The sequence below is a fragment of the Acipenser ruthenus genome, chromosome 3, assembly GCF_902713425.1.
Source record: "Acipenser ruthenus chromosome 3, fAciRut3.2 maternal haplotype, whole genome shotgun sequence".
NCBI classification, from domain to species: Eukaryota; Metazoa; Chordata; class Actinopteri; order Acipenseriformes; family Acipenseridae; genus Acipenser; species Acipenser ruthenus.
In genome coordinates this window covers 44,273,316-44,286,525 of record NC_081191.1, presented here as the reverse complement: position 1 = coordinate 44,286,525, position 13,210 = coordinate 44,273,316, and the positions used below count along the sequence as shown (strand labels likewise).

The following is a 13,210-nucleotide window of genomic DNA, read 5'->3' as shown; positions in this document are numbered from 1 at the left end:
CGACATGATCTAGGCAGGGTCTTGGTGGTGCCATACACCTTCCACTTCTTAATAATCATCTTGACCGTGCTCCAAGGGATATTCAAGGCCTTTGATATTTTTTTATACCCATCCCCTGATCTGTGCCTTTCAACAACTTTGTCCCGGAGTTCTTTTGAAAGCGCCTTGGTGCTCATGATTGAGTCTTTGCTTTGAAATGCAGAGGGAACCTATAGGAACTGCTGAATTTATCCTGAAATGATGTGAATCACTACAATTTAACACAGGTGGAGGCCACTTAACTTGATGTGTGATTTTGAAGGCAATTGGTTACACGGGAGCTAATTTAGGATTGCTATTACAAGGGGGGTGGACACTTATCCAACCAAGCTATTTCAGTATTTATTTTTAATTAATTTTCTACAAATTTCTAGAATATTTTTTTCACCTGGAAGTTGTGAGGTAGGATGTGTAGATAAATGAAAAAAAAAAATATTTTAATGCATTTTAATTCCAGACTATAAGGCAACAAAAGGTGAAAATTTTGAAAGGGGGTGTAGACTTTCTATAGGCGCTGTATATATATATATAAGTCAGAGGTATACTGCGCCATTGCTGTACATTAGATTCTGAACAGCCTTCGTGAATCCATTCAAATCACGTGACAATGTGAACTTTCAACTTTTCCAGTCCTACCTACTCTACATTTATATAGGCTGGCTGAGTTGAAAGGTCAAATTGTCACATGATTTGTATGAAATGTGGGCTATTACAATGCAAGTTTGCTTTCTTCCCTTCACTCTTAGCCCGGTTACCTGTAGCTTTGACCACTGGATGCGTCCAACACAACGGGAGGCGTTCCTCCAGGCCATCTTCGCACCGAAGATCAGCTCTGTCTCCTCCAGCTGGTAGGAGCCCGTGGCTCTGACTTCACTCTGCACCGCGCTCAGACGCTGCAGGTGTGCCTCGGACTGGGACCTGCATCAGAGACACACAGAATCAACACAGCCCTGCTGGGGTAAGAGCACAAACTGCTCTGAACTGTTTAGAATTTCATTGCAAAGCCAATATATATTTTCTTAAATATTTTCCTCCCAGCTTTACTTTTTGTGTCTTTGTTATAACTTCTTGCTTCAGCAAAAAAAAACATAGTTATAATGAACAAAAAAACACAGTGATTCAAAAATAAACAATAGTAAACAATTCAATTTAAACAATGAGTCAAGAGAGAGAGAAATAAACACATTTTAAAGGACCAACATTTTTAAACTTTAAGGTTTTTTTAAAATACAATTAACAACAAAAATCTAATTAAAGTATTTCAAGGGAGCATTCTTTACACTGGCTGGACATGTTTACCCACTAAAAAGTATTGACTGCCAACTGGGGTGGGGCGTCCCCTGGTAAATTTGGTACTGGACCAGACTGGTTCTTGGACTTGTCTGCAAAACAGTCCCCATAATGTTGGACCAGTGCCCCCAGGCGGCGGTTGAGCCCCTCCCCTCTGCGCTGACAAGTCGTGCATGGCCACTTCAGTGAGGGTTATGTCAACTGGCAGCAAGGGCGGGTGGCCGTTGCAGCCTGGGGGTGGTGGGGCTGTCTGGCAATTGTTGCAGCCTGAGGTGGTGGTGTTGGCTGGTGAGCATTGGCACCTGAGAGCGTTGGTGCTGGCTGGCGAGCGTTGGTGCCTGGGGATGGTGGTGCTAGCTGGCGAGCGTTGCAGCCAGGGGGTGGCTGTGCTGGCTGGGGAGTGTTGCGGCATGGGGGTGGCGGCGTTGGCTGGAGAGCAATGGAACCTGAATGCGGTGGCACTGCTTGCCGAGCATTGCAGCCTGAGGGTGGTGGTGTTTGCTGGCAAGCACTGGCACCTGAGGGTGGTGGCACTGGTTGGCGAGCATTGATGCCCAAGGGTGGTGGTGCTGGCTGGCGAGCATTGCATCCCAGGGGTGGCCGAGCTGGCTGGTGAGTGCTGGCACCTGAGGGCTATGGCGCTGGCTGGAGAGTGCTGCATGGGGCGGCATTCAGGGGTTGGGGGTCCGGTCCCCTGGCTCCTCGGACAGCTCCTCCACAATTGGCGCATGACAATTCCCTCCCGTACACTCAGCTGTCCCAGGTCCAGGGTTGCGGGTTGCTTCCATCGCCGCGAGCAGATCCACTCCCAGTATACACTCCTCATTGATCTCTGCAAGCCACGCTGGGTGTGGCAGCTGGGCGCCCCAAGCTCCACCATCAACCTGGGCGCCCCAAGCTCCACCATCAACATCATGCCAGGTTCGGTAAGCACAGGCTGGCACAGGTGCACTGGGGGCCCCGGTGTTAACTGTGGGAGCTTCAGTACTGGGGAGGGCAGGGGCTGGCAACAGAATGGATTCAAGTCACCGTGCTTCATTTATGGCCTGCTGCAGGGTAGCAGGCCCCGCAAGCAGTAGGTGGCGCTGGAGTTCAATGGGTGTAACAGCACCCAGAAACGCGTCCTGTCCCATGCGGTCACATGCTATCCGCCGGCACGGGTATGTCTTAACAATCAGGGCTGTGATGTCATTTCCCAATGCCCCCAGCGACTTCCCCACCTGCCTCTTCCGTTCCTTCAGCTGCATCACGTAAGCGAAATCAGCCTGTCCATACTGTTTCTCCAGCGTGGCTGCGAGTGCCCTGTAGTCAGTCCTCTCCTCCACCGGGATCGCTAGAATGCAGTTACCGGCCTCCCCCTCTAGTGCTGCTATCAGCTGCCCCTCTTTCTCAACCTCTGACTAGTTGTTTACTTGGGCAATGGATTCAAAGGCACAGTGAAATGCCTCCCTGCTGCCCCACCCATCAAACCTCCCCAGCCATTTCTGGGTTTCAGCCCATTTGTTATGCACAATGCGCTGTAGCTCACCCAGTTCGCTCTGCTTGCTGCGCTCGCTCTGGCTCCCTGTACTTCCTCTTTGCTGTTGGCTCCGCGGCAGATCTCATCCTCCATTTTGGCTCCCGGCTTCATCCACCACAGCTCTGGGTCGCCCTTGTGCTTCTCCGGCCACTCTTCGGCTATACTCAGCCATGCTTCGCTCCAGTGACCAGAGCAACCCGAGCTCTCACCTAGTTCCTTATCCTCTCCTCCGTGAAGCTCCCCGTCTCCTCTATAGGCTGGCACAAGCATCTTCCCTGGGTTTCTCTGCTCCATTATCCCGCCATTTTTAAGGCTTAAGCCCGTATTTAACACAAAATAAACATAAGCAAGGGAAGGATACTGGGAGCAAACACAAAATAAAGTGGTGATTTGGTGTTTCTTTCTTTCCTTTTTCTTTTCCTCTTTGCTCTTTCACTTCCAGACTCTCACACTCTATCCTGTCACTTCTACTGTTTGCGCCCGAGTGCAGGGGTCAAGGCCATGTGCCCCCTATTTATGCCCTCGCTCGACCTGTTCCCCTCCAATCACTCGCATATGTTCCTCCCTACACCCCGCCTCCCGCTCCTAGCATGCACTCACAGTCACCCCAACCGCATTTACCCTACCACTCAACCACTCACACACTCACACCAGTTAACCCCTGAGGAACCCCCACCCTCCTGGAGATCATCACATTATGTTACCTGCACTTCTTGATTCTTTAGCGTGACTGTGTGCTGGGCTCTACCTTTGAATTTTAAGCATGCCTAATTGTAAATGTAATCTACCTACCTAATGTTAAAAATACTCCCTCTGCAATCATACCTTTAATTTCACCCTTGCCTGAGTCAACATACCCCACCTCCACCGCCCCCCCCCCCCCCCCACACACACACACTTTTGCCTTAACGACAAATTTACAAGCCTGGGTATCAAGCTCTCTCTCTCCCTCTCTTCTTCTTACCGTTTGATGGAGGTGTAGTACTGGTTGATGAAGTCTGTTGCCATGGTCAGAAGCCTCTCTCTGTTGACGGGCTCCTCTGAAGGCTTGCTGATCATCTGATCAGGGAACATGACTGAGCCCAGACACCTCCGCTCTCCACAGGGCACCTCCTGTAAGCACAGGGCCAGTTACTGACTCCCAGAGAAAATGTATCTACTCATATCTACTCACATCTGTGTGCTTGAGCTATGGCTCATTGGGGGATGGAAATGTTAATTCATTTGTCTTCAGTTTAATTCCAGTCTAGCTGGAGGTGATATAAATTCCTTTCCAACTATTGGCTTTTGGAGAGGAAGATTGGGGTGCGGGGTGAAGGGGGTGATAATGGGGGAAAAATTATTGAACAGACATGGAGACTAACTAATTCATACCCCCCCCCCCCCCCCCCCCCCCCCCCCAAACACACACACCCCTCCTCTAGCGATCAGATCAATGGGGATCAATGTTAGTGATACTGTAAGAGGATCTGTTGCTTCTGTCCATTCCAGCACAAAAAGACAATCTTATAATGGCCATCATTTTCCTTACAATCCACTGATGTACCTATTGGTATTGAACTGACACCGTGTACTGTACTGACTGTAGACTTATTGCAATGACACTGTGTACTGTACTAACTGGAGACTTATTGCAATGACACTGTGTTCTGTACTGACTAATGTTTTTAAACTAACCATCGTTGACTGCATGTGTAGGGTGTCGTAAAATAGCTGGCCAGTCTCCCAATTCTTGATCCGCATATACTTCTGGATCTTCGTGGGACAGGAAGAGCTGGAAGAGAGATGTTCAAATACAGAGCGATGTATTGACTGCCCATTGCCACAGTATACAGCACCTACTAAGTGCCGTCAAAAGTGAGAAAAGCGTCAACAAAACATCAAAATAATTGACAATAATGTTGAAAATCAGTGCCAATAAAATAAATACCAGTTCTTTACTGTACGTACTTTATCAGTGGTTTATTGACACTCAGTGTCTTTTTATGCTGTTTACACTGAGACTGGAGTTTATTTAAGAGTAAAAAAAAAAAAAAAAAAGTTTTTTTAATTGTTCTATCTTAATTTCTTGTTTGTTCGATTAATCCCCCACATGATTTTCAAAGTCAAAGAAAATCTGCGGTATATGATCAATAAAGCTGGGGTACTTTATTCCATCTACATTTTTATTTTTGTCCTGTTTAATATCCTTTTTGCGTGTTCTGTGTCATGATTATACATTGTTGCTGCTGCTTTGATAACTGTTTTCCATGCTACTAACTATTCAATAAAAAGTGCCCCTTTAGCATTGTACTACACACTGGAAAGAAGAGTCAGTGCAACACTTATGTGCTTCCCCACCTCACTTCAGAACATTTTTCTAAAAGGTGAGAAAATAAGCAGCTTCAAATGTAATTTATTTGTTCCTCCCTTTCCTTTTTTTATGATGTAATCAGTCTGAGTGGTTCTGGGTTCTCCAATATTTGGTTGTCAGAAGAATCCTAACTCCCTCATTCTACTCAAATCATGTGACCTTCAAAAGACTTCCTCGTTTTATTCAAATTTTCTGACTTTGCTGGCCCAATCTACTCTGAGAGGGCAGACTACTCTGTCACATGATTTGACTGGAATGAGGAAGTCTGTTCAGTCTAAGGCAGTTAGACTTTTCCCGACAAGTTTCCACATATAGAATTTTTAATTTTTCCATGCAGTGTGTTTGCGTGCACAAGAACTTGAGTGATAATCAGATTGTTTTCATCAGAGAGATTAATCTTAGCCCAAATACCTCATACAGATAGTTACTCAAAGATTCACAATAATAATTTTTAACGATGTGCCTACAGTGAATTCTTAAAATTAAAAACATACAAAAAACATACAAACTTGTAATATAATAATAATAAAAGAAATACAATAAATCATTTTATACAATTTACACTTGTTTTAGTAAAATGTGTTTCAGCATAAAAATGATTGTGATTATTCACCATGCCCATTCTTTAACATGCTTGCTATTGCTTTGACATTATTATTATTTGTTTATTTAGTAGACGCCTTTATTCAAGGCGACTTACAGAGACTAGGGTGTGTGAACTATGCATTAGCTGCACAGTCACTTACAATTACATCTCACCCGAAAGACAGAGTACTAGGAAGTTAAGAGACTTGTTCAGGGTCACACAATGAGTCAGTGGCTGAGGTGGGATTTGAACTAGGGACCTCTTGGTTACAAGCCGTTTTCTTTAACCACTGGACCACACAGCCTCCTTCACTGTTGAGTTATTAGGAACTGGTAAATAGCCATTCCTATAGGTAACAGCCTCCTGAGATATATTTTGTTGTAGCCTTGAGGTTCCACAGCTCAGTTAGTCTTACTCACCCATGATTAGCAGTGGAGTTGGGGGCACCAGTGGACCCTGGGGTGGGATTCCTGTTCAGATCCAGGGAGGCCCTCTGATCTGTGGAGGTCATGTCTCTGGAGTTCATCTCTGAGCCCATTTTAGCCTCTTCATCTGCTCTGTCACAATTTAAAGACTTTTAACACCAGCCCTGGTTCCTCCCTCAGTGCCTGCCTCCTTTCCTCCCTCCCTCTTTCCCCTGGCTCCTTGCCCTCTCCATCACACTCTATGTATACAGCCCTGACAGAGTGTTTAGTGAGTATGAGCCTGTTTATGAAATAAACCTTTCCTCCTGAACATGTTGGTGCTTCTGAATTGCCTGTCTCTTTCTCTCTGGAAGGGTTGCCTCAGAAATAAATATATAAATACTATTTGAAAATATATATTAGCGTGTAAGGAGGAAGACATCTATATAGCATCTATATTGACGGAATTAGCTACTATTAAAACAACAGGAGTTAACATTTATGTTATTTTGCTTTGTATTTGTTGATGCACACCTGCCAGATGGTACTTTAAGGTGTTTAATTCCCCTGTCTTTGTAGAAGTCGGTATCTCCTTCTCCATCCTACATTTACCAATTATACCCAGCAGGTTCCTTTCCAGCTTTTAATAATAATAACAGAGCAAATTAAATGGGGTGATGCTGGTTGAATAGTTGTGTAGAGGTGTACAGGAATTGAGCTTTGATAGAAATAGACACAAAATAATACTGTAGTTATATAGGAGGCTGTGTGGTCCAGTGGTTAAAGAAAAGGGCTTGTAACCAGGAGGTAACCACCTCACCTCAGCCACTGAATCATTGTGTGACCCTGAGCAAGTTTCTTAACCTCCTTGTGCTCCGTCTTTCGGGTGAGACGTAGTTGTAAGTGACTCTGCAGCTGATGCATACTTCACACACCCTAGTCTCTGTAAGTCGCATTGAATAAAGGCGTCTGCTAAATAAACAAATAATAATAAATGAGGATTTAAAAGAGCGTTTCAATACTTCTCAGGGAAATCAAATCAGCAACTACAGTCAAGTTCAGTTTTACACTAACATATGATTCCTGGCTGAATGTGTGCTTCTGTAGTTTATCCTTCTAAGCCATCTTCTTTACTAAAAACATTATTTACAAAGAGAGTGCTTCCCTATTGGCTGGCACGCTTAGCAGCCAGTGACAAGCTTTGAGGTTCTGCTTAGGTGAAATGACTTAGGAAGCAGTAGCATGCTTCCTACTGGAAAGGCAACCAAACTGGGAACTTTCTCTAGCCAACTACGGAGCCAGATATCATGGTTTAAAATGAAAAGGCATGTTTAGTGCATGCTTGAGATCTTTATAGCAAATGGAAGGGTTTGTTGAATTAGGTTTCTGGATTTTTTTTATTATTATTATTATTTTTTAATTAATTAAACTAATTTAAAGGTCTGTTTTACTCAGACAGGAAAGTCAGGTCGTAGGTGATACAATGAATTATGTCAAGTGTAAGCTCTGTTTGAGCTCCAGGAAGCTAAATAAAAATACATATTTTATTTTTATTGGCATATTTTGGATCTTTTTGTAAATTGGACTGTAGACTAGAGGTGGGATTTCCTCCTTCCTTCTGATTCCCTTCACAGGTTCTAGCCAGTTCAGAATGCTGCAACTTTATACCAAATTAAAATGATTATTGTTAAAGCTCCTGTACTAAAATATACTATATACGTTTTTTTCTGTATTTATACCGTTTTACAAGAAAAAGCATAAAGCTAGGTAACAACCATGTTATACATATAGAAATTATGGTAATACTTTTACTTGTCTCTAACTACCACCTTGTGCCCGAACTCCCAGCATGCAAGGCACCAGCCTTGGTCCTCGAGGCTTCGAAGGCGGTCCTCCATTCCACCATCTCACTGGGTTTTGGATGCGTCGGGGTTCCAGCAGATCCAATTAGCCATTTTTTTTTTCAACTGCATTCATGCTCTCGGTCACAAGGGGCACTATCCCACTTATAACACCACATGTGACAGGGTAGCATCATGGCCCAGGCTGGCTACCAGCAGGAAAGAGACTCAGAGACAGAAAGCTGCAGTTTAAGCACTAGTGTGCACGTTTATTAACAAAAACAAACACACTTGTAGGCTGGGCATTAGCCTTCACTACAGATACAAAACAATACACAAATCACAGCACAAAATCCTCCACCAGAATTTCTCCTTCCTTATATACATTTGGCTACTCCCCAATTAGCACCAATTACCTAATAAGGGAACGGCCACACCTGTGATTGCTGGCAGGGATAGATTTAAACCCATCCCTGATCAGAATACCTAGTTATGTTTTTAAGGCAGAATCGCTGGGATTCTTTAAGACCCAACTTGACAAAGTTCTGAGCTCAATCACCTACTTGAAACCGAGCTTTGATGAGCCAAATGGCCTCCTCTCATTCGTACTGTTTCTTCTGTTCTTATGTTCTTATTTATTGCTGAAATACAGAAAGACTATATAAGTTTTCTTATGTACACCACATGTAATGTTGAGGATTTCTGTATCCTCCGCTGGTCGCCTCACATTAACAGCAAACACAAACCCATTCTGAAATGTACAGCTACATATGAGCTATAAGCAGTTTAGCCTGCTTATGTTATGTATTTACTGTAGTGTACCGTTCTGTTTAACATATTCCTCACTGCCTGTGGTTTTCCATGCGTTCACACTTCTTCACACTACACTACACTTATGCATATCATCCTTATCTGTGACAACAGACAATTAAATCTATCAGACAGATTTACAAAGTGCATGATCCAGGTGCATGCACTGTATTGAACCCATAATTTGATATTCAGAGCTGTTCATAGTCTGTTCTAAAACATGAACATGTTCCATTTAGAAAGAAAGTGGCAAAAACTTGGAGCAAAAGCTTATTAAATCTGGTCCTTTGTGGAGTTTTTTTCACTTAAACAAACTCATTTCAACATGTTGCTTAATTTTATTGGGTAATTTTGGATAATGTAATCTACCCTTTACTGTATAACTGATATCAGTAAACGGAAGAACATGTTTGTGCAATAACGACACTGCACTTTTCACTTCCCTACAGAAAACCCAAGTTACTGCATGTACACTGAAAGTGAATTTACCAGAGAAGAGCAAGGAAATGAGTGGTCAAACAGATAAAAGAAATGCCCTAATATGACTTGTTCATTGTTCCTTTTCTATTTGTTTTCCAATTATGAAAAATGAACATTTTAAATTTTTGGTTCTGCAGTTTTGATCTGGTTGATTTTTCTTTATTCAGCATAAACTGTAATAACACTACATTAACTTATTATAAACTGTAATATACACTACATTAACTTATTATAAAGCTGATAAACAAATAATGAAAGCCATTGTTTTATATTATTTATTCTAAAACCTCAAAAAGAATGTACAGTGCAAATAATGTGTATGATTAAGTTTACAGTGTGGATAATTTGTTGCATGCTCTTTTGACATATTTAGATGATAAACTCTGGTTATAATAGCTCCCACACACACATTATAATATGTTTACAATATTCTGACCTTGTCTACAATAATAATAGTAAGCTAGTGGGGCCATGTCACAAAGACGGCCGGAGTGGGTAGCGTCAGACCAGAAGCAGGAAATAAAACGACAGAGAGGTGTGGTTTGGTGGACCTGAGCGAATGGTTTCGCTCAGCATTTAATAAACAAAACAGAAAATAAAAAGGTTGTACAAACAAAACACAGGGCACGGCACTGGTAGCCAAAGTAAACAGACAGACAAAACGAACTAACACTTAACAAACGGTGCACGGAGACAGACAAACACGGTGAGTACTAAACACTTATTATTATTTTCCTTAATTTTACGTTCTCCTTCTCTCTCACTTGTTTTCCACTCTCGAACACTCAACCCTGAGTGAATGAAAATGTGCACGTGAAGTGATGTGCCATCCTCGTGCCTAAATACAAATCTACATTTTTAAATACACGTGAAAAACAGACCCGTTTATATCCCGTGTACCAATGACTATACACCAACATTTACACACGCAACATACAACATATAACACACAAATGCACACGGGGGTGGGGCACATTGCCACAGGCCAGCAGAGTTGAAAGGTCATTGCATCATGTAATATCTTTGGAATCAGTGTTCTAAATTGGAAACTAGGATTCTGCAGCCTCAGATGGTGCCAGACCCAGACAGCATCTTAAAGTTTAGTAAAAATCATCCCTCAATAAAAAGTATACTTAGCTGCCACAATTCAAAAACTATTTCTATGTTCAAGGTCCCAGGAGTTGTGCAGTGCACACTGAAGAGCAAGGCAAGTACACAGCTATATACAGTTCAATTACTCAAGCAGCTTCTATTCTTTGCTTTACCCTGCCTCTCAGGGATTTCTCTGCACTCTAAAAGTTTATTTATTTTTTATTATGCATGATACATAAAAACCACACTTTGTAACTGCGTTTTTTCTGACATACTGAGCTGCAAAGGGTGGAGTCCACGCCCCTTCTCCTTTCACAAGATGCTCCTATATCTACTCACCCCTGGTCCCTGTTTATGTATTGTGCAGTCTATAGGACAATGTGAACAGTAGGTAAGAAAGGCATGAATAATAAAGGCAGGCCTGCAGATAATTTGAGCAGCCAGAGTGTAAACTCTAAGAGACAATGAGTTTCTTACTGGACACCTACTCCCTCTGTCGATATACATGTAGAGTAAGTTGGGCTAGTGAGATGAAAAGTCATATTTTCACATGATTAGAATGCAGTTCCGGGACTTAGGGTTCTCCATACAAGATCAAAGCACAACTCAAAGCAAAGTGAAGGCATATTTAGGCAAAAAAATGATAAATCAATATGGGAATAGTAAGGGAAATGTGGAAAAAAGCAATTAATGATATTTTGAAATTAACATGTTTTTCAAATTCAGAATGTCCATGCAAACTGCACACAAGAAGTAAAAAGCACACCCTTCATTTGCCTGTTGATTTTCTGGTTTTAATAATTGATTCATGTTGTGCTGGTTCCAGGTGTCACCTATACCGACATTGCAATCAGAAACTGTCGGGATTAAAGCAAACCACACAATGACCAGGTGTGACCGGGTCATACATCACTTGCGTGGATAGCCGCTGTTTAGCAAAACAGAGAGACAACTGGGGGTGGAGTTGAAACGCCGGCACAGGCGCACAGGATTTATTAACACAAACAAAAAAGAAAGTAAAGGTGATCATGTGACGTTACCAGCCATGGTAATGCACAGAGGACACATACAGCAAGCTGTACAAAAGGCAAAATAAAACACAGTACAAAAACTACAAATAAAAGGTGCCCCAGAGGGCGAGTGCTAGCCTTATAAACGAGGCGTCCCGCTCCAGGAACTGGCTACACTACGTAACCCTCGCTATACATCACATGGGATCACAATCCCCTAACTAACCTACTCATTAACCGGTATTCATACAACGACTTGTGCTGCTTCATACGGCCTTGGCTGGGCATTGCCTTCACAAGCACCACTTGCAGTCTCAGGGTTGCGTAGCTGTCGTTCCTGCCGAACGGACCCTCTCCTCCCGAGTACACGCCGCTCCCCTCTGGCATGGTGTTGCAGTCGCCTCGAACCATCTCCCGGGGATGCTTTTGAACTGATGGACACTCAGTCAAGACCCGCCCACCTGCTGATTGAGGTCCAGCACAGCCAATCACTTGCTGCCCTTCCCCTCAACCAAACCTAGCAGGCAGCAAGTCTCCATCGAGCGCCCGTCTGTAAAACAATAATTCAATCAAACAAACTCCAAAACGACACACAATAAACCCATTTCCCCATACAAATTATATCCACACTAAATAAACACGTGCAGGGCAATCGCCCTGCTACACCAGGATTGCAGTAAAAACTGCTGGAAGACATTGCAACACTAACATCCGATCATATTTGGCAACGCTGCTTGCCTTCCTTGCTTGGAATGGTTTAAGGGATATTTACCACACATAAGAAAATAACTTAATGAGGAACTTGGTACGGATATAAAATATCACAGTTATCTTAACCATTGTTTTTTTTCTTGTTGTTTAGATTCACTTTGTATATAGTTTTCTTTTAATTTCCAGAACATACATACACTAGTTGCAAACCAGCTTAGGGTGAAATGTACTATTATAAATATATATATATATATATATATATATATATATATATATATATATATATATATATATATATATATATATACGCAATGCTGTTAGAGACTTTTTAATGAATGTTTATGGCAGCAGTTTTTCTTTTTATTATTTATTTCTTAGCAGACGCCCTTATCCAGGGCGACTTACAATTGTTACAAGATATCACATTATTTTTACATACAATTACCCATTTATACAGTTGGGTTTTAACTGGAGCAATCTAGGTAAAGTACCTTGCTCAAGGGTACAGCCTATTTAAGGGCCGATAAAAAACTGCGCCGGCTGCCCAAAGGCAGCCGGTGAAAAGATTCAGTTTGGCACCCCCTAATCAAAAAGGGGGTGCCAACAAAAAACGGCCGTTAACTAAGCCAGTTTTTAAATTAAATATTCAAAACAAAGGGGGGGGTGGCGCAGAGCACGCCACCCAGAGCCCACTGGTCGACAAAAGCCATCATGTCGCCAGCGGACTCCGCGTCGGCGTGCTCCAACGCCACCCGGGAACGAAGGAGGGCCCTGAACATGGCCCCACAGTCAAAGAGACCCTCCCCGGTGATCTTACGCTTCCTGGTCTTGTAGATGGTAAGTTTGCCAAGAGCCAGGAGCAGATTCACCAGGAGGTCCCTCTTCCTAGTGGAGCCACGAACAGGGTGCCCGAAAATAAAAAGGTGGGGGAAAAATGCAGCCAGAACTGCAGCAGGAGGTTTTTCAAGAACAAAAAGAACGGCTGCAGCCTGGCGCAAAGGAAATAAATGTGGAACACCGACTCAGACTCGCCGCAGAAAGGGCATGCGGGGTCCGAGTCGGTGAATTGACGCAG

The 13,210-nt window shown here is 43.0% G+C and overlaps 1 protein-coding gene across 1 annotated transcript in view; it reads right to left on the bottom strand.

Moving 5' to 3' along the window:
* Positions 1-6,338, bottom strand: part of LOC117394704 (nitric oxide synthase 3-like) — a 42,298-nt gene extending 35,960 nt beyond the window's left edge. Inside the window, exons 1-4 of the mRNA XM_059012984.1 lie at positions 6,207-6,338; positions 4,526-4,622; positions 3,813-3,961; positions 795-957 (exon numbers count right to left, since the gene is read on the bottom strand). Of these exons, the coding sequence (XP_058868967.1) occupies positions 795-957; positions 3,813-3,961; positions 4,526-4,622; positions 6,207-6,325 (528 nt within the window). The 5' untranslated portion in view covers positions 6,326-6,338. The remainder of the gene's footprint in view (positions 1-794; positions 958-3,812; positions 3,962-4,525; positions 4,623-6,206) is intronic.
* Between the last annotated feature and the right edge of the window lie 6,872 nt (positions 6,339-13,210).